General features: G+C 42.4%; 1 protein-coding gene across 9 annotated transcripts in view; it reads left to right on the top strand.

Annotated features, from left to right (window-relative positions):
• The window catches only part of DCUN1D3 (defective in cullin neddylation 1 domain containing 3), a 38555-nt gene extending 15708 nt beyond the window's left edge, over nucleotides 1-22847 (top strand). For 7 of the 9 annotated variants that reach the window (XM_005598872.4, XM_023616160.2, XM_001495107.6 and 4 more), the window contains exons 2-3: nucleotides 15776-16311; nucleotides 17589-22847. In XM_005598872.4, the coding sequence (XP_005598929.1) occupies nucleotides 15881-16311; nucleotides 17589-18072 (915 nt within the window). In that variant the 5' untranslated portion in view covers nucleotides 15776-15880 and the 3' untranslated portion in view covers nucleotides 18073-22847. Of the gene's footprint in view, nucleotides 1-7636; nucleotides 7768-15775; nucleotides 16312-17588 lie in introns of all 9 variants that reach the window. The other 2 variants (XM_070232156.1, XM_023616159.2) reach the window with 1 other exon arrangement.
• The last annotated feature ends 1060 nt before the right edge of the window (nucleotides 22848-23907 follow it).

Genomic DNA, 23907 nt, shown 5'->3' with positions numbered 1-23907 from the left:
TTATCTTGAGATTTTCTTACTGTGGGTCATACCTAATTAGTAGGTTATAACTAACAAAAACAAAATTTAAAAAAAGTAGCATAAATTAGAGTGCATCATAGAAGCAAGGGTAAATATTGCTTCATGAAACTTGAGGTATACGTGTATTTATATATGCACATTTGGTAAGGATGCAAGATGTATTTCTCACTGAATGTTGCAGGTAACGTTTGAAAGACACTGGTGTAGTCCAATCTCTTATTTCACAGTGATTGAAAGATTTATGCATACCAAACAAAAAAAGTACTCTATTGTAATAGGCCTGTTTGGAAGAGGCAATTTAAACTTCCAAATTTTAAAAAGTGGATTTGAAAAGCCTTATCCGTAATTTTGAGAAAGAGTAAAACATTAGCTTTTCTACTTGATAGCTATGTGCCCTTAAGCAAGTTACTTAGACTTTCTGTACCTCAATTTTCTCATCTATAAAGTGATGATGATAATACCTGCCTCATAGGACATTATTGTTGGATTGTTGGATTAGTTGATATAAGTAAAAATATTTGGAAAAGGATGGCTGGTACATAGTAAACCTTATGTTAGTATTTGTGGACATTATTATGTGAGACTGGCTAGTACTGTGCTTGCAGGTAGATTTTGCAGTGTACTACGTGAAGAGTAGGTGCTTACTTTTCGTTTGATTTTTTTCTTTTCTTTCTTTCTTTTTTTTTTGGTGAGGAAGATTGGCCCTGAGCTAACACCTAGTTGCCAATCTTCCTCTTTTTGCTCAAGGAAGATGGTCATTGAGCTAACATCTATGCCAATGTTCCTCTATTTAATGTGGGATGCTGCCACAGCATGGCTTGATGAGTGGTGTGTGTCTGTGCCCAGGGCACTGAAATGGAGTGCACAAACTTAACCACTACGGCACCGGGCCGGCCCTTCATTTGATTCTTTAGAAAGTGTTTGTTAGGTGCCAGTTAGTCCTTTTCACATTACCATGCACACACTCTGCCTTCTTGCAACTTGTAATTTAAGATGCTGTCACTAAATCAGTAACATCCTTTCTCTTCTTTGTACTTGTCATTTTTGACATCTGCTTGGGAGCCATGAATGTTTATGTTCCATAGAAGTAAATAAGGTATAATGCACTCAAGCCTTGAATGCATAATGGAAATAATAAATTGTCTATTATAACAAAGTGTCACAATAGACAATTTTTAAAAAATTCAGTCAGAAGAACTTACTAGGGGAGAAATTAATGAAATATTTTTCTTTCTGGTTTTTAAACAACTTTTTGGCCTGCAAGAAACAAGTATCAAAGTTGTTTTTTAGATTGTTAGGTTGACTTCTCTTGCAGTGAATAGTTGATGTCAGCAAATTGATGTGTAGTGAGAAACATGCTGTGCCCTTGGCGGAGCAGTGGTGGATAATGACTTCCATTTGGATAAGCCCATTGGTGATACTAAGTAGTACCCTGGGTGACTATGAGTTAATCCCGGCTGCCTGACAGAAGTGGATTTGTTATATAATTTATGGTACCCAGAAGCCCTTTGGAGAGGTCTTTATTATCTTATTATCATGACAGTATCCATCTAGGCCTGAAGATTAATTTTTGTTGTTCTCGTCTAGTTCCACCAGAGTGATTCTCATAACTGAAAGGGTAGCAACTTGCTGTTAAATGCTTGCACTTGGCTTTTGCTTTCACACAAAGGTATGTTAATCAGGAATGGTTGTTAGAAATCCAGAAATGTTTATTAGTGATTTATTAATAGTTTAGAGGGTTTTTTTCCTGTTAAACTGATTTAACTACTAAAAAATGAGTCGTATTTGAGGTTTCAAATTATTTCCTCTTTGACTTGCCTCAGAAAAGGTTTGTTAACACTTCACTGTCTTGTAAATTGCTGCTGCAGCTCATTTGTGTCAGTTCTGCCACTCCTGAAACAAATGCAGGAGTGTCACTTTGGTTTTCCATCAGCTGACACAAGTGGACTTCTTAACTCTTTTACTGGTGGACGTCCACTGTTAAACAAGCTTGTACTATTTTTTATGACTCACTGAGAAGTCATGTCGTGGTGTGATCCCCATCCCCAGCTACCAGTGCTTAAACTTGTAATTTCCAATGTATTGTGTTAAAACAAACTTCTAATTCTGGCTATTTTTCTTTTCAATTTTAGACCTAAAATTGGAAGCTCTATTTTTATAAACACTCTCCTAGAAAAGCCACCGGTGTTGCTACCCCAAATATCATAACTGTGCCCGGGGGCGGGGAGAGCAAGAGCTGGCTGTTTCACATGGTTAAGCAGAATGTGTGGGCCTGCCAGCCGGCGGAGGTGGAGTCTGCCCTTTGCTTTCTTGGCAAGTGCATCTGGCTTTGAAGGCCTTGATTAGGACTTTAGTTCTTGGTCTTTTCTTGCCGTTGTCTCCAGTGGTTCTAAAGAGGTGGAGGACCTCGATGGTCCCCATCTCTTAGCCTCTTTGACAGGGTATGTGCTTCAGCTCTCAGAGTTAAAAGCCGCTCTGTCATCGAGCGAATTTTGGTAAATATGTGGAATGAGATATCTTAAGAAGTGTAAAACTGGCTGTGAGTCCTTTGCATTCAGTAAGCAGTATTCAGAAAAACTGCTGGCTTTTGCTCTTGCATCTCCAAACACCTTAGATGTGATGCCTTTGTTTATTAAGGTAGAGAAGATGCAGTTCAAACCAGCAGCAGAAGGTTTTTCACTGGAGTAGACCTGATTGGTGAACCCTTGGAGCTTCCTAGAGTGCCACGCAGCTATGGCTTGAATAAACCGTCTGGATTTTCTCCCTTGCTAAAAGAAGAGGCAGGAGTGATTTCTGGTATTAATGTGCATTTTTTCCAAGGGACTGAGATGCAGGTCAAAAAGAGGCACGACAAGATGAACGTCTCCCTATTTCTGCTTCAAATTTTGGCTTTTGTTGTTTGAGGTGAAAGTTTGCTTGTAGAGTGAGGAGAAATGGAACTGTATACTGCTGGCTGAGAAGCTGTGTTTGTATCACATTATCTGAGAACTGATGAGGTAGGGAATAATTGGAATAATGAGACAATTCCCTACTTTCTCTTCTCTCTGAAGGTGGTGGAATGCTAGGAGGGGAGGACTCCAGGAGAAATTGGACCTTCGGAACCAGCTCTTGAGAGATGAAATTAAGTTCTGCATCTTTAGGGCTCAACTCCCTTTACTGTTCAGTAATTGATGGCATCATTATATAATTAAAATTGGTATATATGGCTACCGTTTACTGAGCACTGTCTGTGCTAGGGACAGTGTTAAGTAGGTTGGACTCATCATTTATTCAATCATGGGTTAATACATTTAAAGTGCATAAGCTAGTGCCTTGTACAGACATGCTCAATAAATATCAGTGATTATTATGCATTCAGCAGATATTTATCAAACACTTGTTTATATGACGTAGCTTAGGTGCACAGGACAAAGTGGTGAATGAGACAGATAAAATCCCTGCTTCTGTGGCACTTCCTTCTAGTAGGGGGAGCAGACAATAAATAAGTCAACAAATAAGAATTTCAGAGAGTAGTATGTGCTGTGAAGCCGTGAGATAGTACGCTGGATCAGAGTGAGATGGTACTTAAGATTGTTTAGACAGGGAACTTACCTCAGCATTTGAACTGGGACCCGTCTGACATGAGGAACCATTTATTCTTCACAGTGACCCTCTCATTTTCCCAATTTTCAGGTGAGGCACAGGGTGATTAGGTATGTGCTGGACAGCAGATAGAGCTGGGCTGTACAAACCCAGTCATTCTGCATGCAAAGCATGTCCTGTCCTTCGCAGAAAGTGCAAGACTGTCCTGGAGCAGCTGTAGGAGCTGCAATATCTGCAATTGGTTTTTGAGTGAAGGAAACGAATGTGGTTGCAGTGCAGCTAAAACCCTGATGCAATTCAGAAAGTTGCATGTAGGGGCTGGCCCCGTGGCCAAGTGGTTAAGTTCGTGCGCTCTGCTCCAGTGGCCCAGGGTTTCACCAGTTCAGATCCATGGCACTACTCATCAGGCCATGTTGAGGCGGCATCCCACATGCCATAACTAGAAGGACCCACAACTAAAAATATATATAACTATATACTGGGGGAATTTGGGGAGAAAAAGCAGAGAAAAAAAAGATAGGCAACAGTTGTTAGCTCGGGTGCCAATCTTTAAAAAAAAAAGAAAGTTGCATGTAATTTCATGGATACCCCCCCCCATCATTGGATGCAGATTTGAGTGTGAGTATATGTAGGTACAGTTTATTCTGAGGTCCAAAGCTGTCTTCAAATTTTTAAAGGTATAGATGACCAAAAGAGCTTATGGTGCTGCTGCTTTATTTTAGGATTTTCTCATATTGTTTTTTTTTTCAAAATAGCCCTAGCTGCTAGGACAGAGTTTTAACAGACAGCATTGCAATGGCCATTAAATGGCAGCAATTTTAGCAGGTCAGTATGGGCGGGAAGTGGACAGGAACTGGGCTAGAAACATGAGATGTCTTACTTTGCTAAAGCCTGTAATACCATGATGCCAGCCATCAGGTATAGAGCTCTATTTTGTATTTAATTATCTACTTATGTTTACACATGTTAACGTACCCTTTGGCTTCATGCCATATAAGCACATATTTGTGAAACAAGTAACTATTTAAAACAACAAAGTCCAAACCTTGATGCCTCAAGTTTCAACAAGGAATGTATTTCCAATAAAGACACACAGACATGAGCATTTCCTGTCACTGTCTTCAAACCCTGAATACTTCCTAAATAGGCTCTTCAGTACTTGAACCCAGAGAGAAATTGTTTCAGTAATAGTAATTGAAACCAAGAGGGTAGCCAAGTTCTGGTCAGATCTGGTCTTTCAGTTTCATAGGATGTGGTTTAGATCAAATACCTGTTTCAGCTGGAAGATTGATCATGTTATTATTGTACAGAGAAAGACTTCCGGGAGCTCTTGCCTTACAGCCTTTCACATGGTGTCTGAGTGCTGGGAGGACGTTCCTCCTTGGGAACGTGAAGTTAACGGAAAATGTGTACACAATAGAATAAAGCAGCTGTAAGTGCTCTGTGGCCGATCTGCTTGTAAAAATTGCAAATAGATTCTTTTTGCTCATTAATCTTAATCATGTTTTAAATAGCATCCTAATGGCCTACCCAGTTGTGATGGAATTTTACAGTTTGGGATCATTAGTCCTGGTGTTCAGCCAAGGGTTCCCTTGATGTATTGGGTTGAAATTGTGGCCTAGTAAGTTGGTCCTGGGCAATGAATCGGAACACCTAGGTATCAGATATTCTCTTTCTTTGCTCTGTGAGTAGAAGAGAGCTGAGTGACATAGCCGTGTGTTGGTAGGGACCTTTCTCTTGTGACAGAGAACCTGACATCTGGCTTATGCAAAAGGGATTTTATTGGCTCACATAACCGTGAAGTTCAGGCTTTGATCTGACTTCAGTACAGTTGGATTCTAAGTGCAAATAATGCTTCAAAACCCATTTTCTCTTTGTCTCTTGGTAGTGATTTTATTCTTGGGTCCTGAGTGCATTGGAGGTGAGACCCATCTGATAAGAAGGGACCATTGAATTCTCACAGTCACCTTTGACAGGCGTTATTTTCCCTAGTGGCTCTTTCTGGTAAAATGACTACAGCAGCTCCAACCTCCTATGCATCCAGGGCTAAGATTTACTCTGTCTGGCTTAGGTCATCTGGACATCTCTGGCCCAGTCATTGAAGCCAGGGGCATGTGAGGCTTTGGTGGGCCTGAGTCACATAGTTCAATATGAGCCCCACCCAACTGCGTGGCCAAGAGTAAGGGAGAAGGATCTTCTAGTGAAAATTGAGTAATCACCTGATGAAGAGCCTGCATACTGGATTAGTGGACCAGTCTCTGCTGCATGAAGTAATATCCTTTGATCCACTCTGAAGCTAGAAAGCCCATATAATGAGTCTACAGACTAAATCCAGCCTGTAAACCATTTCCTAGGGTCCCACAGTTCCATTTTGAACAAGCCTCTGGCTCCCTCGGAATATGATTCACTCAAGTTCTAGCTAGTCCATGGGGCCAGACTCTTCTACCCCTGATGCTGAACCTATTGTAAGGGGACTCTTATTCATTAGACCTTAAGATGGACATTATTTTTTTGTGTGTGTCTGCGCAGGGTGGGGGAAGGTTGATTTTCTTTGAAAGAATAAATTGGGGAAATTTAGATATAATTAAAAGATGTCCTTATAATTAATCTTTCTGCTCCCCCACTTCCACCCTACCATTTAACAACACTGTCCTGAAATCCTTGGAGCCAGAATCATTGGATTGATCAGCCTTTTTGATGTAATTTACAGTGAAGCCAAGTTGTCTCTTTATTTGCCTGTTTTCCATCATCCTTTGGTGGTTTGATATTTTTCCTTAAATATACTGTCTTAATGTGCTTTTGGTAAGGATTTTTTTTTTTTAAGAAATTCAATTAGTTGGCAAATATTACAAGATGATGTTGGGAGAAATACATACTCCCAATATAACTGCCATTATATAGATCGACACTATCTTTTTGGAATTCATATTGGATTATATATATAATCTTTTTGCATATCCTTGGATCTGTGGGTTCCACTTACGGGAATATATTGTCAGGAAATAATTATAAGTGTGCTGAGTTTTAGCTATATATTCTGTTTTTATCCCAGTATTGTTTATAATAGTGAACTATTGGAAGCAAGCTAAATATCCACCAGTAAGAGATTAAATTGACAAATTATGGTACCCTCATTCAATGGAAGACTTATCTGACTGTTAAATACGTTTTAACAGAGAGTTTCAACCTTTTTGCACCCCATCTGCAGTGCAGCACCAACTTTTTGACAGATGGAATAGTAGGCTATAAATAGTCGATGGGTACAGTGGAATAGCTGGTGCGTTAGTGGTGACACCAGTACTACTGTTGAATTGCTGCTCTTGTAAAGGCGATTTATGAGAGAAGATTTATATGAAAAAGTGTTCAATGGAAAAGTCCGCAAAATAGAATTTCTCTGTGACCCTAGTTTTGTTTAAAAGGTCCATGTGCATAATATGTACATGCATGTATTTATGTGTGCCAGCTGTATGTGCTCACATGAAAGACTAAAGGAGACACTCCAAAATACTAACTGTAGGTGGTAGGATACAAGGGGACTGTTTTCCTTTATGCTTCTCTGTATTTTCTAAACTTCACAGGATAACTATGTAATACTTTTGAATTTGGCAGCAGGAAAGAAAGCCTTAGTGGCCTCACTTCTCTAACCAGTTTACTGATGTGGTTGAAAACAGATATTCTTTTATTGTACAGGTCCTTTTCTGTCCCTCTTCCTCTTTCCATCTGCCATGCATTAGCAGTCAGCTTTCATCATGGACCTCTAGGAAAAAACCTGATAAATGTGGCCTTAATGGATTTGGACTTTTTTTTTTAAGAATTAGCAAACATTTGAGAGAGAGATTAGTTTCCACGTGATGAACCTGAGGCCTACTTAGAGGAAATGTGGCTTTGGAAACCACATCTATACATTTGTGCTCATTCAGGTGCCCCTTTAAGACATTTGGATGCAGTCATTTATTATCTTTATATATATTGGGTTCCTTCCTCATCTTTCAACTCATTTCACAATTTCTTCTCTTGCCTTTCTTTTACGTAGATGCAAAAGCAAATCTCATCTCCAGTGAACTGTTTTTCAGTCAGTTGCTGACTACTGAATTCCTCAGGTGACTGAAAAGTGAACAGTTGATGTGGTAATTGGGTGTTTGACGACTAATCCTTTACAATCAGGTAAACCTTCAGGGTGGCTGGCATCCATATGCTAACTGGAAGCAGGGAATTCATGCCTAATCAGTGGTTTGCCTTCACTGGGGCCTAATGAGGCTGTTTTCTAAGGAAGAAAACAAGCTCCAAGCATAAAACCAGAGATGAAAAGTGTAGCAGGCATGCCATTTTTATCATGGTACCAAAGAGCACAAATCTAAGACAGCCCTCTGGTTTTAAACAGGAAAAGGAACTGAAAAGGCCGATTCAAAAACAAAACGAATAGCCAACCTAGAAATCTGGTGCCCCTTAATCATGCCTGCTTTGCACGTAAGTGGGTAGTCAGACCTGTCCAGATCAATAGTGACAGCAAGAAATGTTCCAGGTCTGGGTCAGTAAAATGATATGGCCCTCTTTTGGTTATTTTGAGTCATATAGGATTAAACATGTAGCTCAGCTCTAGAGCCAGAGACCAAAAATGCTTCATTATTTGGTATTTGGAAACTTTATAGTACATGGGTGTATTTGCTTGGTTGTGTTTGGCAAGTAGTATTTGTTCTAGCCAGCCTACACTGGCTTCAGTCCTCAGGCTTCAACTGGATATATATTCTTATTAGTATATTTGAAATATGCAAGGTAGGGAACGGTAAGAACAGTTTAAAAAGAAAAGAAAAATTACTTTGCGCAAAGCTGGCTCGCTGTCCTGTGACCTAAGATTATTTTACAGAAATATAACCAGTTGGTTTATTTTCTTTAAAAAACTTTTTCTCTTCCCTTCCTCCCCTCCCTTCTTTCCTTCATTGCTCTTTTCTTTTTCTTTGGACTTTGAGATTGGTTGATGTAGAAAGTCATGTGTTCCTACCCAACTAACTGGAACTGCTCTCTTAGCTTGCTGCTGCAGTACATTTTAGGACAAAAAGTCTTTTAAAAGCATGAAAATAGCAGCAGACGGGTCTCGTTTGCTTTGGCAGAGGAAACAGTTTTTCTTCCCAAGTAGCTGTGGGTAAGACGTAATCTCCAAAGGTGATCTTGTAAGTTCCAAGTGACAGCAAGCAACTCTGCATTTAAAGTACTCCCTCAATCTTTCCTCCTTGTTATTTTTGCAAGTTTACTTTCTAGGAAGTAGTTTACAAATGGACACCACACATTTCCCATCTTTTTCTCAAGTCATTCAGCATCTGCAGCTGCCAGGTGTGATCCAGGGGTTCTCGTGGTCTTGCTTTGAGACTCCCCCCCGGGGGATGGCTTCTGCCAGTACTGCCGCTTCAGCCCCTGGCAGCTGGAGAAAAGCTGTCTGAGGAACTCATGTTCTCTGGCCTTTGGGTGTATGGCATGTATGGTAAGAAATAAAAACACGCACCCAGCTAGCTCTACAGACTGTTTAGATGAGAGGGAATGATGGGTTTTTTATTGCTAATATGTAGAAACACCAGCATTTGTTAGTGACTTCTTGCTTCTGAATAGACTCTAGATGGGAACAGAATGGGAGGAGTGGATTGGAGCAGTCTGTTCTCTCAAGGAGGTTTCAGAGTAGATCTCGAGTGCCTTGCTGACACTGGGTTTTGGTGCAGCGTTTACCTTCTGTTTTTAGCTCCTCATTTCACAAGGCTGTTCTTTGGGTGACAGGCTCCCCCTCGGTAGCCAGCGCAGCATTCCTCTGAGCAGGCTTTCTGACCCACCCAGCTGCAGCAGTGAGCCACCGTGTTCTGGTCTGTTTTCCATAGGTCAGGGTCTATTGCTGACCCTGCAGAGATCAAACTAAGATGATTAAGCCAGAGGGAAGGTTGCAAAACAGTGTAATCTTTTACCCCTTATTCAGGTTGGAGTAGCCCTGCTTTCTCTCTTCTTTTGGACTTCTTATTTTCTCTTGGCTCTGACAGGCTTGGGCAAGAAGTGTGAGAGCTATTCACTAAGGAGGCAAAGTGCCTGTCCTTAGAAGGCTTGCAAACTTAAAACTTCAGCCTCTTGGGATGCCAAAAGTGAAGGTTGTCCCAGAATATTAGACTTGGAAGGACTAATCCAGACCCCTCACTTTAATGATGGAGTCACAGAAACTCAGAGAGGTTAAGTGACATGTTCAGGGGCACACATTGCTTAGGGAGATGCCCGACCAGAACCGAAGGCTCTCCGGGAGTTTACTCTGTTCATATTGACTCAGTACCTCTGGAGTACACTTCAGTGTTGATAATGTACCTTTTCTTCTTGGGCCATCATCCTCTCCTTAGGGGAAGGGTATATTCTCACACACATCATAGCAGAGAACAGTAGTGAGGCCAGTGATACAGAATGGAGAGTTTAGAATCAGACTGCCTGGGTTTGAATCCCTTTTCCTTTATAGACTGGCTATATGACCTCAGACCAAATCTCTTAAACTCTATTCAGTTTCCCCTCTGGAAAATGAAAATTAGGTTATCTTTCTCATAGGGTTGTAGTGGGTTAAATGTGACAGTTCATGTCAACCCCCTCAATTCATATATGTAATTTAAAAGATATTGCTATAAATAAATGTTTTCAAATCACCTCTCAAACAGGGACCAACCACATTGGCCCTTTGCCTTCTTCCTTTCCATTTCATGCTTCCAGTCATTTAAGGACCAGAACAAGACCCACTGTCTCTCTGAAACCTTTCCATGGGGTGGACTTTGGAATTGGACAGACTGGTTTTATTTCCTAGTCCCACTGCTTAATAGTTAAAAATGCTCAGTTTCCTAATCTGTAAAAGCTCTGATAACCTAGGTTGTTGAGAGCTTTGAAGGTGATGATGCATATGAAGCATGTAGCACCATGTTCCACAAATATTAGTTCCTCTTTGTCAGTCCCTTCACCTTCTTTCCATAACACTAGTTCACGCTCCTCTTTCCTGTTCCTGTCTCCATTTGCAGTGTCTGTGTGGTTTAGCCCTTCATGGTTTTTCTGTTCCATAAGAGGCAGCTCTGTCTCAGCAGTAGATAGTAAGTCCTAGAAGACAGGGGCTTGCCTGATTGTCACTTCATGGAACTGCCTAAGAGACATAAGCAGCTTCCTGATCCCTCTTTGGAGCCAGAGCATCCTCAGGGACTGCAGCCTCTGGGATTGCCCTTGGCCCAGCAGTGCCAGCTCCAGGCCTGGGGCCAGGCAGGCAGTCAAGCCCATCCCTAGGAACAGCAGCCAGGACTGGCACAGGGGAGGAGTGAGGCTGGAGGCTGATGTGCAGAGAGAGAGAAAGGGAGGGAGGCAGAAGCATTTGGAGCCGAGATTGAAGGAGAAAAGCTGGAGGCTGATCTTGGTCCAGCATAAGCTGAGCAGAGTTATTCTCTTCAGTCTTTCAGGTAAACCCGCAAAGCTATAACTGCCTAGAACTAGGTTTCCTGGGTTTGTGGTTTTTGTTTTTTGGGTTTTTTCCTTTATTCTTCTTCCTGCCTTTCCTTTCTCCCCGCCCGTCCTTGTCCCTGGCCCCATTCAACTCATTTTTGCCACTTAGCTGAAGCAGGAGAGCAGAGTCACTTATTTCAAGAACAGGAGAGCTGCTGTGGGCATCTGGGGAGTCCTGCATACCTGAACTGCCCCAGGAGAGCTGGACTGGCTGCTGAAAAGAGCACTGTTCTAGGAGAAGAGAGGCTTGATTCTGTCACCGACTTTGTGATAACAACTACTATAACACTTACTAATACTAATGTTAATACTTACTGAATACCCTCTATGAGCTAGGTATTGGGCCAACATTTTATGTGGATTATCACATTTATTCTACCCACCAGTCCTTGAGGTACAGCTGTCCCATTTTAAAGTTATATGCTGACGGTCACACAGTTGGTGCCATCACTGTGGTTTCAGATCCAGGTTTGTCTGCTCCTAGAGCTCATCCTCTTAATTACTGTGCTCCTGTTTCTTCCTGGATAGTTCCTTGGCCTCGGTGTGCCTCTGTTTCTTTTACTATGAAATGGGGGTAATTACTTCATAGAACTATGTTTACATATGACTATTATAATGTACTAACAAATACAGAGTGGTATTCATTAATAGTGAAGCTCTGTTACTGATGAAATTTGGCTCTGGAGCGCCCAGACTGTGCTGAGGCTCTCCACTTCAGAGAGTTGGCAGGAGGACCGACTGGAAAGGCAGTTCCATTAAATGAGTGTAGTAAATGAGTAGCTAGCTAGAAATCTTGTCTTTTGCAAACCTACAGAGCTGGGACTAAGTGGAAAGGGGAAGGAGTTTGAAACTGCCTGGAAGCTTGCCCCTAGGGACAGGGAGTGACCAGCGATTCAAATTGTCCATAGGGCACAGCGAATTCCCCAACTTGATTTTATCCAGGATCAATCACAAGAAGCCTTATCTTATGGAGAATCTGATCCCCCAGGTATTTCTGGGCAGTGGTACTTTTGAGCAGGGTCAGTGCTATGGTTCAAGAGAGTGTTTCTGAACAAGACCCAAGTGAATGACTCAAGGCAGGAGTAGGCATCTTGGCTGGGCCTGGGGAAGCTGAAGCCTATAGCCCATTGTTCAGATGGGACAAGCTGGGGCTTCCATCAGGCTAACTAGATACCAGTTGGCTGTTAATAATAATGATAGCTGCCATATCAAGTATTTTCTGTGTGGTGGGCAGTGTGTGCCAGGTACCCTTTATCTGCATATCTTGGCTGAATCCTTACAACAGCTCTATGAGGCAGATACCATTTTGCAGGTTGAGGAAATTCAGGTTTTGATCAGGGTCAAACAATAACCAGTGGCAGAGTTGGGCTTTGACTTCAGAGCTGGATCTTTTTTTTTTTTTTGGTGAGGAAGATTAGCCCTGAGCTAACATCTCTTGCCAATCTTCCTCTTTTTGCTTGAGGAAGATCATTGCTGAGCTAATATGTGTGCCAATCTTCCTCTGTTTTGTATATGGGATGCCACCCACATGGCTTGACAAGTGATGTATAGGTCCATGCCCAGGATCCGAACCTACAAACCCCAGACCACCAAAGCAGAGCAGGCAAACCTACATCACCAGGTTGGCCCCTAGTGCTGGATCTTTTAACCACGTCAGTGGACTGAAACATCACAGGTTTAGGGCCTCAGGACTAATTCTAGTCCCCACCTCTGGTGAGCCTGAGCCCAAGGGCATCTTGCCTACCTGGATCAGAGTGGCAGGACTCGCTGGGAGAGGGCAGTGGATAGGGCACCCTTGCATACTAGGCAGACCATGTGTTGTTCTCTTTCCAGTGACTGATCGTAAAACTTGCTGCTCTGGGATTGCTGTGGACCCATCCATTGGTGGGCCTTCCTTAGGTGCTCTGGTGTACGTGGGCTCAGTGGTCTAGCCTAGTGGTAAAGGTCATGGTTTCTCAAGCCAGACCAGGTTCTGTTTAACTGATCTTTGGTAATTTACTTTGTGCCTCAGTTTCCCCATCTTTAAATGGGATTGTGGTGAGGATATATGAGTTTTAATGTCCATAAAGTGCTTAGCATAGTGCCTGGCATGCTATCAAGTGTTCAATAATTGATAACTGTTATTATTAGCTATTAGCCAACAGCTAGTGGGTCCAGGGAGACCTTCAATTTTAAAACACTTGAAGTGCTGCCAGCCTGGGACACGGGGCTGGGCACTGTGAGTGAACCTGGGAAAAGCTCTGGGAGCAGAACTATTTTCCCAAAGAAGAGGTAGACACAAAAGGAGGGAGCTCTTTGAGTAATCGGGGCTGCACTCACCATCAGATATGAAAGTATTTTCTTCTGGCTTGAGATCACCACTCCCCTCAACACTCAGCTGGAAGGGGGGCATTTCAAAGAAAGGGACCAGAATGGAAGAAGGGATCTGACCTTCTGTCACTTGCTGATTGGTCATGTCTGAATTGATTTTCCCCTCCTTTTTCTCATCTGCTGTGCATGTTAAAAGTCTTCAGATTTCAGCTGGTTCTGCTGTGTCAGGTCATGAAAGATGCTTTTACATGGAGGGCCAGGTGGATAAATGGGATTAGGGCCTCTTTGGGAGGCCCATCTGTTCCATCCCTACCTGAAGGCCTTGGCACCAGGATTTGGAGGAAGCTGGTATAATGAAGCATCTCTCTGGTGGGGGCAGGGGTGAGTGGCCTGGGGTAGGTGGGTCAGATGGAGGCCAGGAAATCTTCTTATCCTGCCAGGTACCTGGGCCTCCCTCAGCAGCAGGAGCTGAGCAGCAAACCCTGGTGAGTCAGCGTGCCTGGGAATTAGTTGCCAGTCTGCGAGCATGTGGGTTTGTGTAAGTTTGGGCCTTTTGTTTCCTTCAGTACTCTGGTCTTTAGAAACACAAATCTGGAAACCAGACCCTCCACATGCTATAGTCCTGCTTGTTTTGAGATAATTCAGCTTGAACAGTTGCTTCCGGTGTATGCTGGTCTTCCCAGAATTAACCCTTTACCTTTTAAAATTTTAATAGGCTTCCTAGCTGTACTCTTAAAGCATAAAAAGACTTAGAAAAAACTGACTTGGGTCTCATTTTCCACACCAAAAACCCTTATAAGAGTTTCAGTGTATTTTTGAAGCCTAAGTGAAACTGCAAGTCTTGAGAGCATGTGTAGACATGTCTCTTTGTCTTTTATTCTCTGAGTGTGGAAAAATGGGACACACCCTGATATGATACGTCTCCAATAACTAAAGGGATGCTTTTGGTCTTCATTTTAAACTTGTATACTTAGAAATTACCCTTACAATTCCTTTTGGAGATAACTCCAAATTTATCCAGGGACTATTTGGAGGAAGCTAAAGTTCTTTAGGTAAAGTTTAAAGTTCCAACTTGCCTTAAAAAGTACCCTTCTGCCCCACTGCTGGTCTCCTAAGAGCTTTGAATTTGGATCACGAAGGTCCATGAAAGCTCCCGAGAGCTGGAGAGGCATGGGACTGACATTGATTTGGTCTGCTTTCCCTACTGTATTTCTGGTTCCTGGTCTAAATTTCTATTAACATTGCAATTTCAGTTGCTGCAATTATTATAGCAAAACACAAAATTTTATGGGTATTAAATTGTAGATGGATCATCTAGTTTACTAGTTGAAAGTAAGAATAAGAGTCATGAGTAGACAGAGTCTTCAGAGAAATCACCTCACCCCTGGCCCAGAAATTTCTAGCAATTCTTTAAAAAAAAAAAAAAACTTTAATTATGTAAGTAATAAATAAATCACCATGATGAGTTTGTTATGTAACAGTGCAGACTTTTTCATCCAGTCATTATTTACCATTTAGAGATTGTATTTGGGGAAATCAGCCCCTCTTTTAAAGTAGAGACACCCTCGTGGAGGACTGAGCCTGCAGGCCCTTTAGCACATTCATATTTATTGTGATCTTGGCTTGCATTCTACATACAGCCTTGCAGAGGACCTGAGGGGGGAGAAAAAGAAGCTCTGGAACTGGGAATCTTGGTATGGAGTACAGGCTTGGTGGATGGCTCCGATAGGTGGGCAGAGGAAGGGTGGAGAAAGGGTATTTCACCTACTTTGGAGGTGAGATCCAAATTCCCAGAAAGGAATTTGAAGAGATCAGAGACAAATTTCACTTTGCTATTTGGCTAGGACTGTACTTGTAGTCTTAACTCTGCCTTATCTTAGGCCATTATGAAACTCTATAGTTGTCTTGGATGTGGCCACCCCTTCTCCCTACTCAACCTACTTAAAAAGAAAATCTGAGGTGACATTAGAGACTAGAAGATGAATCATTTATTTCCACCTTCTGGCTTAACCCAGGTCCAAATAATTTTCTTATGTAATGGCAAGTTGGCAAGACAGATTTCCTCTGGAATATTTTTGGCAAAACTGTAGTCTTCCTTGATGCATTCTGCACATGAATCAACCTCTTTGTAACCTATGTTACCTTAAGAATTTTAGGAATTTTCCTTATTGGTTCTCCATATGTGCCCTAGCCACTGCATTTCCAAAGTGAAGGTATAGAGCTGCCTTAGGTGGGAGGGGGTGTAAACTCAGGGTATCTCCCTGGTTCATGGTTGGCTCATTGAAATACAGTGGTGCTCCAGTGCATAGTCCCTAGAGAGGAGCTTGCAAAAGTCTCACTTTCCAGCGGTGACTGCTCTCTAATTTCCTTCCAGGTTGGCTGGCTCCTCTGGCTGATGGCATGTTGAGGCACGTGGGCCAGTGGCAGCGAGGGCATCCAATCCAGAGGGGGCCACTCTAGAGGCCAGGCCATCAGCACCATGGGCCAGTGCGTCACCAAGTGCAAGAATCCCTCATCAACCCTGGGCAGCAAGAATGGAGACCGTGACCCCAGCAGCAAATCACACAGCAGGCGGGGTGCAGGCCACCGTGAGGAACAGCCACCAGCCTGTGGCAAGCCAAGTGGGGATATCCTTGTCAATGGGACCAAGAAGGCAGAGGCTGCCACTGAGGCTTGCCAGCTGCCAACATCCTCGGGAGATGCTGGGAGGGAGCCAAAGTCAAATGCCGAGGAGTCTTCTTTGCAGAAGTTGGAAGAACTGTTCAGGCGCTACAAGGATGAGCGGGAGGATGCAATTTTGGAAGAAGGCATGGAGCGCTTTTGCAATGACCTGTGTGTTGACCCCACAGAATTTCGAGTGCTGCTCTTGGCTTGGAAGTTCCAGGCTGCTACCATGTGCAAATTCACCAGGTTAGTCACAAATACTTCATGTCACCAGGTGAGCAGAGGAGGAAAGAGAGCAGCATTGGGCAGTGGTGCCCAGCTAGGATAGAACTGGGTTGGCTTCATAGGGTTTTGGGTAAGTCCTTTTTTCTTTTTCTGACCAATTTCTCTAAAGCTACTCAGCCTCCGAATAACTGGACACCAACCATTTTTGCCTTAAGTTAAATGAGAAGTAATCCATGTTGAGCCACAATGCCAAGCTGCTGCCCAGCCCCACTGCTGTTTCAAACCTTTATCTTTTCTCTTCTTCTTTTACTTATCAATTCACGTACTTCCTCACACACTTGATATTTATTGTACACCTATCATGTGCCAGGCTCTGTGAGTGCCAATACAGTGAGTGCTTCTGGGCATATGCCTCTGTCACTACATGAAGCCACTTGCCCCTTCTAGCTCTTCACACGTTGCCTTCAGCTAGCCTATGGGCCAAGAAAGACAGCTGGCCCCAGTTATCAAGCTCTAGTTGCGCATATCGTCATGATCATGTGTCCTTATAGAGGTTGTTTGTGGGGGAGGACATGGCAGGATCACCCCAAAGTGTGGTTTACAGAGCACTGGGTTATAATAAGAATGGACTTTGAGAACCACCCCATATAATTTCTAGCCCCTGGGTAGGTTACCCAACAGACCTCAGATGCCTTATATCTTCAGTGGATACAGCAGTCTCTGAGAAGATGATCAGCGTGAAACCATGTTGTAAGCTGAAAGTTTATATAGATTTTAAAAATACACAATTTTTGTTTTTTAATAATAGAACTTTGATCTCTGGTGGCAGAGTCACCCAGGTTCATCCAGAATCTGGCTATAGAAATCTCCCTTGGCAGTCACAAAAAATATTCCAAAAACAAATAATCCATAGAGAATCTAAAAGAAAGCAGGAAGACTTCTGATCTGGGAAGAGAGTCTACAGTAATTACTCTTGCAGAATGGGAAACAGGGTGTATGAAGCAGGAGACCTGGGTTTAGCTTTGGAAAGATGAATGAATGAATGAATGAATGAACCATTATCAGCTGCCTATCATGTGCCAGGCACTGTTAGAAACGGTTGACATATAACTTGATTAGTCTTCACCAAAACCCTATGAAGAGTTTTGACAGATGAAGAAATAGGATTAATTAGCAGAGGAGTTAGAATTCAAATCCAGGCCATCCAGCCTCAAAGCTGTGCTATTAATTACTATATTACCTCTCAGTAAATGATATTGTTTACAATTATTAATTGTGCCCCCTCCTTCCTGTTGCAGGAAGGAGTTTTTTGATGGCTGCAAAGCAATAAGTGCAGACAGCATTGATGGGATCTGTGCACGGTTCCCTAGCCTCTTAACAGAAGCCAAACAAGAGGACAAATTCAAGGATCTCTACCGGTTTACATTTCAGTTTGGCCTGGACTCTGAAGAAGGGCAGCGGTCACTGCATCGGGAAATAGCCATTGCCCTGTGGAAACTAGTCTTTACCCAGAACAATCCTCCAGTATTGGACCAATGGCTAAACTTCCTAACAGAGAACCCCTCGGGGATCAAGGGCATCTCCCGGGACACTTGGAACATGTTCCTTAACTTCACTCAGGTGATTGGCCCCGACCTCAGCAACTACAGTGAAGATGAGGCCTGGCCAAGTCTCTTTGATACCTTTGTGGAGTGGGAAATGGAGCGAAGGAAAAGAGAAGGGGAAGGGAGAGGTGCATTCAGCTCAGGGCCCGAGGGCTTGTGTCCCGAGCAGCAGACTTAGTGACTCTGTCCCAGGAGCAGCAGCAAGGATCTACCTGCTGCCCTGCCGCCAACTGAGGAATTGGACCTTTCTGGAAATTACTGAAGATCCGGATATTTTCTACTTTACACCTTTCTCTGCCTTGTATCTGAAAGGGCTCTAAAATGCTGTATCATGTTTTAGGCACTTTCTTCACTTTTTGGTTATTTTGGTTATTTCTTTTTTGGGGGATCCCCCAAAATATTTGAACCTGGCTACATGTTGTGTATCTTTTTTTTGAAGCCTTCAGATAGAATAGCCTGCCATTTCTTGCACAAATTAGATTTTGGGGGGCGGGTGTAGGGTAGGGCCGGGGAGTGGGACGGTTAGGTTGAATTAACATTACAAAATGATACAGTGCCAGATCTCAGTTTTGCATATTCTGTTTTTCAGGGCAGGTCTGTACTGTGTGTAGTGCTGTTTACATGGTTGAATTTAGGTTGTAATAATTATTTTTAAAGATTTACAGAGTTGAATAGCAGTGTTAACTGTTAACCACATTGCATTAATTCCCAGGCAAATTAAAGCTCTTGGAGAGCAAAGGCCAGCCAAGAGCGTTTGTAGTCTGGTGACAACCCCCTTTTTAGCTAATTTATCCCAAACCCTTATTTTCCTCACTTCTTGCTCATTCCTTCTTTCACCTATTGCATTTCATGTTGAGTTTATCCATCAACATACTGCACCTGTCAGTCAAGTGAGCAGTTTTTTTTAGAACATATTATACTGAGAACCACTTAAGCATTGAATGCAGAGAAAGCAGTGCTACCTCAGTTTTGCTGGAAGTAGACTTTGATAGTTTTCTTTCTTTGATGAGTTTTTCTGTATTTTCATGTTGTAAGTAGAAATACTTTTTTTTTTTTCATTTCCCTTGGAGCCAAAGTTTCTGTTCTTAGTGGTCGGAAAACTGTGCCTGCCGGCCAACTGACTTGAAGGAAAACTGTGGTATGGAGCTCTGCTTGAATTATTTTTTTTTTAATTTTTTTGAATATCATCAGCTTACTTGTCTGGCAAGTGCAGAAGCCTGGGGCTGGCCTGAACTCTGCCAAACAAATATAGAAGCGTATTTAATAGTTAAACGTGTGCCCTTTCCCTTCTTGCTGCACCAATGTTGTCACTTAACCCCCAGGAGTTATTTATTATCTTCTTTGTTAATGTCAGGCTCATTTGGGGTAACGTGATGACTGTTTAGGTTTACATGACCCTCCTCTCCTTCCCTTACCCCCAAATATGTATATATACATATATAAGATATGTATATATTTTACCTATATAAAATATATATATACGCATATATGTATCTATATTCCTTTGTTTCTTTGCCTGCTAAAACTGGCCATAAAAGAGGGAGCTGCCTTCCATATATAAAATATAAGAAGAGTGCCAGGGAACGTCATAATAGAGGCTTTTGAATCTGAATTTGGACCATTTTCACTAAAGAGAAAATGAATTTTCTTAGCCCTTTCCTCACAGGAGGGAGGAGCCCAGTTCCCCAGACTCCTCCGCATGCTCGCTCCATAAGGCCAGCTTTGGCCAAACTGCCAACAAGAGCTGACTCTGCTCCTGCCTCGTTTCAGTAGAGGGTCCTCTTGTTATTTTTCCATTAAAAAAAAATGTCCTCAAAAAGTGTACTGGAAGGGTGGGTGGCAGGAACTTGTACAGTTCAGCTTCTGACACTTTGGAACAGATTGAAAAGGGAATCTTTTAAATAAAAACTTATAAAAATATTTATATTCTTGAGGTAATGAGAGTTTGTCTATTAAACATTTGGAGTTTTCTCTCCTAACTACCCCATCTCCCAGGTGTATGTTTCTCAGCCTGGGCAGGAATTGCTTATTTTGAGTTCCTTTATTAGCAGCTGTAGGGTTCTGGGCTCCCATCTTTACAAAGATGATTATTTAAGGAGTTTCTGCAGTCGATATTTTTCTAAAATTGAGATTGACATAGGGAACAAGTTTGGAGTTTAAATTTTTTTTTTTTTAATCCTAAACCTGACAGTTGCCCCTTCTAGAAGGGCGGATGGGAAACTTTAAAATCAGCCACAGTAGGTTAGCAATACTGATGGAAAGCTGAAGAGGGTCTCAGGCCAGATGCCTGGCTTTGTTCTAGCCTAAGACAGAAGATTGTTGTATAGAGGGTTTCTAGGGGCCCCAGCAGATTCTATGGGCTCAACTGTACTTGTGGTGCCCAGACTGAGGTCTTAAAGAGACCACCTTCTCCAGCCAGTGTGCAACCCCGTTTTTCCTGATTCTGGATTGGGTAGAGGTTGAATAAGGGACAAGGCAGGTAAGGCTCTTGCTGTCCCAGATCAGAAGGGTGTATGGAGAGAAGTGCACAAGAGGGAGGCGTGGAGGATCCTGAGGACTCTGGCGGAACTGGATCCCTTCCCCAGCCACAAGAAGGCATTCCATGCATTAGGTGTACTAGCGGGGGTGGATTTTGTTTTTTAATTAACTATTCAGCTCCGCCCCCAAAAGAGCAATTAAAAATTATCTTTGGTTGTATTTTTAATGATCTATTTGTTACAAAAATGCAAATGAGAAGCCAGAAAAGGGAGCATTCAGGGAGGGACTTAAAGATTTCCTTCCAGGTTGAATCTTTGATGCAAGGAATTGAAGCTTCCGCAATAGCTCTAGGCCAATGCTTGACTTTCTCATGACCACAGGAAAAGTAGTTTTTCTGCAAAGGGATCCAAGATGGGGTGTGTGTAGGGTTTGCAGTTCTACTTGTGTTAAATGAAATGTCCCTGTTCCTCTTAACCTAGAAATAGGTTTGCTGCTTAATGAGTGCGCAGTAATTGTGTGGAAGTGGCTAAACACATGCCCCTCAGGTGAGCCACTGCACCCTTCACTTGAACAGTGTAACACCAGGGTGGTGTGGAGAGAGGCAGGATGTGGATACCATTTTGAAAATAGGCAAATATCTGAGGGTGACTACAACAAACTGAATGTGTGCTGCGAAATTGCTTGGTTTTTGGCAAATGGCTTTGTGAGCTTCTATGATGTTTCTTTAGCCATTTATTAGAAAGCTGTATGAGATGAAGTGTTGCTTTACTGAATTGTTCTTTCCCCATCCCTGCCTGATTTGAATGTATCATTCTTAACCCCACCTCCTGTAATGACACTTTGCTATGCTTCAGCTGGTTGCCTCAGCAGTTCTCTCTCATCCTTGCCAGATATGCCCACATGTGAGAGTTGGGTCCAAGACCCCATGTATACCCTTCTGAGAAGAAAAATCTACAACTGGGTGAAGGTCCAAATTTCAACTAAGCCCCCAGGCCCAAGGAAATATTAAACTTCCCTAAGGAAAGCACAAACTAGCCTTCTTGGAAAGGAAGAAAGGAGTAAGCCACACAGTATTAGTCGGTCTTTCAAACAAACAGTACCGATCTCCCAGGGGCTGGTGCCAAAATTCAGTCCTCAGTGCTGGAGCCTGCAGGGCGTGGGACTCCATAGTTCATGTGATGGCCTCATATACTATACTATGCCAAACTGTATTAAACAATGGTGGGAAATTACTGGGATAAGGACTTGGGTCTAAAAGTTTAAAAACTCAAACAGATTTCTATTTAGGACTGTGTTTGGTTTGCCACATTTAAAGTGAAGTCTTCAGTGTGCAGTGCAGCCCAAATGTAGACCCAATTGTACAATTATAAGGGCTGGAAGGAAGCTGCTAGGTTTTTGTTTTAGTTGCCTGCTGTGCCATTCTTGTGTCTCTAATATTTGGTTAGTGATTACTTGAACATCTTGGTAACTGACAAAGGTCTTCCGTGGGGGACTCCAGCAGTATCTTGTTTAAACAGCTGAAAGGACTATTGAAAGTTATTAAAGTGTGTTAATTGGGACTCATTTGAGGACATGTGATATTCCTCCTCCTCTTACTCCACAATCTGTTTTCTGAATCATATAGAGGGGCTTCCCACCCACCACACCCCCCCCCCCCCTTCAGAGTTTATTCAACTATGGTAAACTGTAACTATAGCATATATCCAGTTTAACCTGGATTGGGACTGCATTTTAGTGAGGATCTGGTGGTTTTCATTATTGAAAGATAAAATTGATGCTTGAGCACTGGTTGCAGAAGCCAAGTGGTTCAAATAGCTTTGAGTAACCATCAGGTTCTGTTTCTGACTGAGGTGCTGGGGCATCACGTCCTTCCTCTTCCTCTTCTTGAAAACTCAGCCTGCTCTTACAGATAGCTAGTACTTCTACCACCCACCTTCCCTCCCTACTACTTTCAACACAAATCTTGGATATTGCCAAAGGAAGCCATTCAGCAGCTGCTGTGGTTTTTTATTTCCCCCCAACACACATTTATTCTGGGAGAAGTGTCTTCCCTCTGACCCTGGCCCCCAGCCCCGAGTGTGAGATTAATTGCCCTTACTTATTGCACTAATGAATATGGTTTCAAAGGGGGAATTTGAAGCAATAGGCAAATGGGGCTTGGATGAACTGGTCCTACAGATATCCTGCCTTAACCCGCTGAGGTGATGAGTTCACTGCTCATGTGACCCTCCACCTTTGTGGATTCCTCTTGGTTTGTGACCATCGTGTCTGTTTCTTGAAGTTGTACAAACTTGTTGACAAAAGTAATACTTTTGTTTGTATTCTCTGCACTGCTGCACTCTCCAAATGGCCCCTTGAATATTTTTATTACCTTGTTACACACATTTTTGTCTTTGTCTACATTATTTCTTTCTTTTGATGTTTTTTTTATTTGAAGGTTACCTGCTGTTGGATTTAATAAATTTGTTTACTTGACTACTGACAATTCTGCAGCAACAACAACAAAAAACAGTGACTTTATTCTGGGGCAAGATTTACCCATTGGGAGCCTATTCCGACATGATACTGGAAAGCAATCCTATGCTTTGGAAAATAATCCAGAGTACCAGGATCCCTAGACTCTAAATATGGATGTTGACCTCCCACTCACTAAGCTTAATGGCCTTTAGGGGTCCCTGTAGCAAAAAGCAAATAAGCCCTCACAGGGCCACTACCTAAACAACCAGTCTTAGCAACTGATGTGAATTCCCATGAGTAATAAAAAGTGAATTTGAGCACTGCTAAGTGGATGGCAAAAGAGACAATCTGAAACTATCAAGTGCCACTGCTTTGTGACCTTTGGCAAATTAGTGAAATTCTGAGTTTCCTCTTATCCATCTGTAAATCAAGAGACTGTTATTTCCACCAGTGTTAGGATTTAAAAGAAAGTCTATAAAGCATCTAAGACACACAAGTTTAAGGTTTCCAAAAGGATGTCAGGAGAGTAATGCAGGAAATCCAGAATGGGAGGATGGGGGGTTGGCATGGTCACACATTACCTTTCACAAGTCACCGCCCCCCTTAGGGGCTCAGCTTCCCTGTGTGCCAAATAGGGGATTGCGGGTGGCTTAGACTACTATGATCCTTGATGGTTCATAAATCTATAAATCTGAATCTGATTATGGTAGACCACTTCTCCCTTAGTTTCCTTTCAATGTATTGCAATCTAGTTACTGTTTATATTTAGGTAAGCTATTGGCCAGCCATCTTACTCACTTCTTTGATGCAGGCCCTGATGGCCTTCCCAAAGATCCCAGCCTCATGTTGGTTATCTCCTAAAAATAATTAAGTACAGTGGTAGGATTAGATGTGTTTTTATTTTTCTTTTCAGTTGGAAAGGGCTTGGGAATCATGGCTACACCTTCGTTCTGTCTAGGGAGAGGCTTTAAGGTTTCCTCAATGGACTGAAATTTTTTCTTTTCCTTATTACCAAAGTCAGCACCAGCTAGAGGCTGGAAGGAAATCTTAGGGGGTGACTTTTTTTTCCACTTAAAAA

Source organism: Equus caballus, chromosome 13, assembly GCF_041296265.1.
Source record: "Equus caballus isolate H_3958 breed thoroughbred chromosome 13, TB-T2T, whole genome shotgun sequence".
In the NCBI taxonomy this organism is placed as follows: Eukaryota; Metazoa; Chordata; class Mammalia; order Perissodactyla; family Equidae; genus Equus; species Equus caballus.
This window is presented reverse-complemented; position numbering and strand designations above follow the sequence as displayed.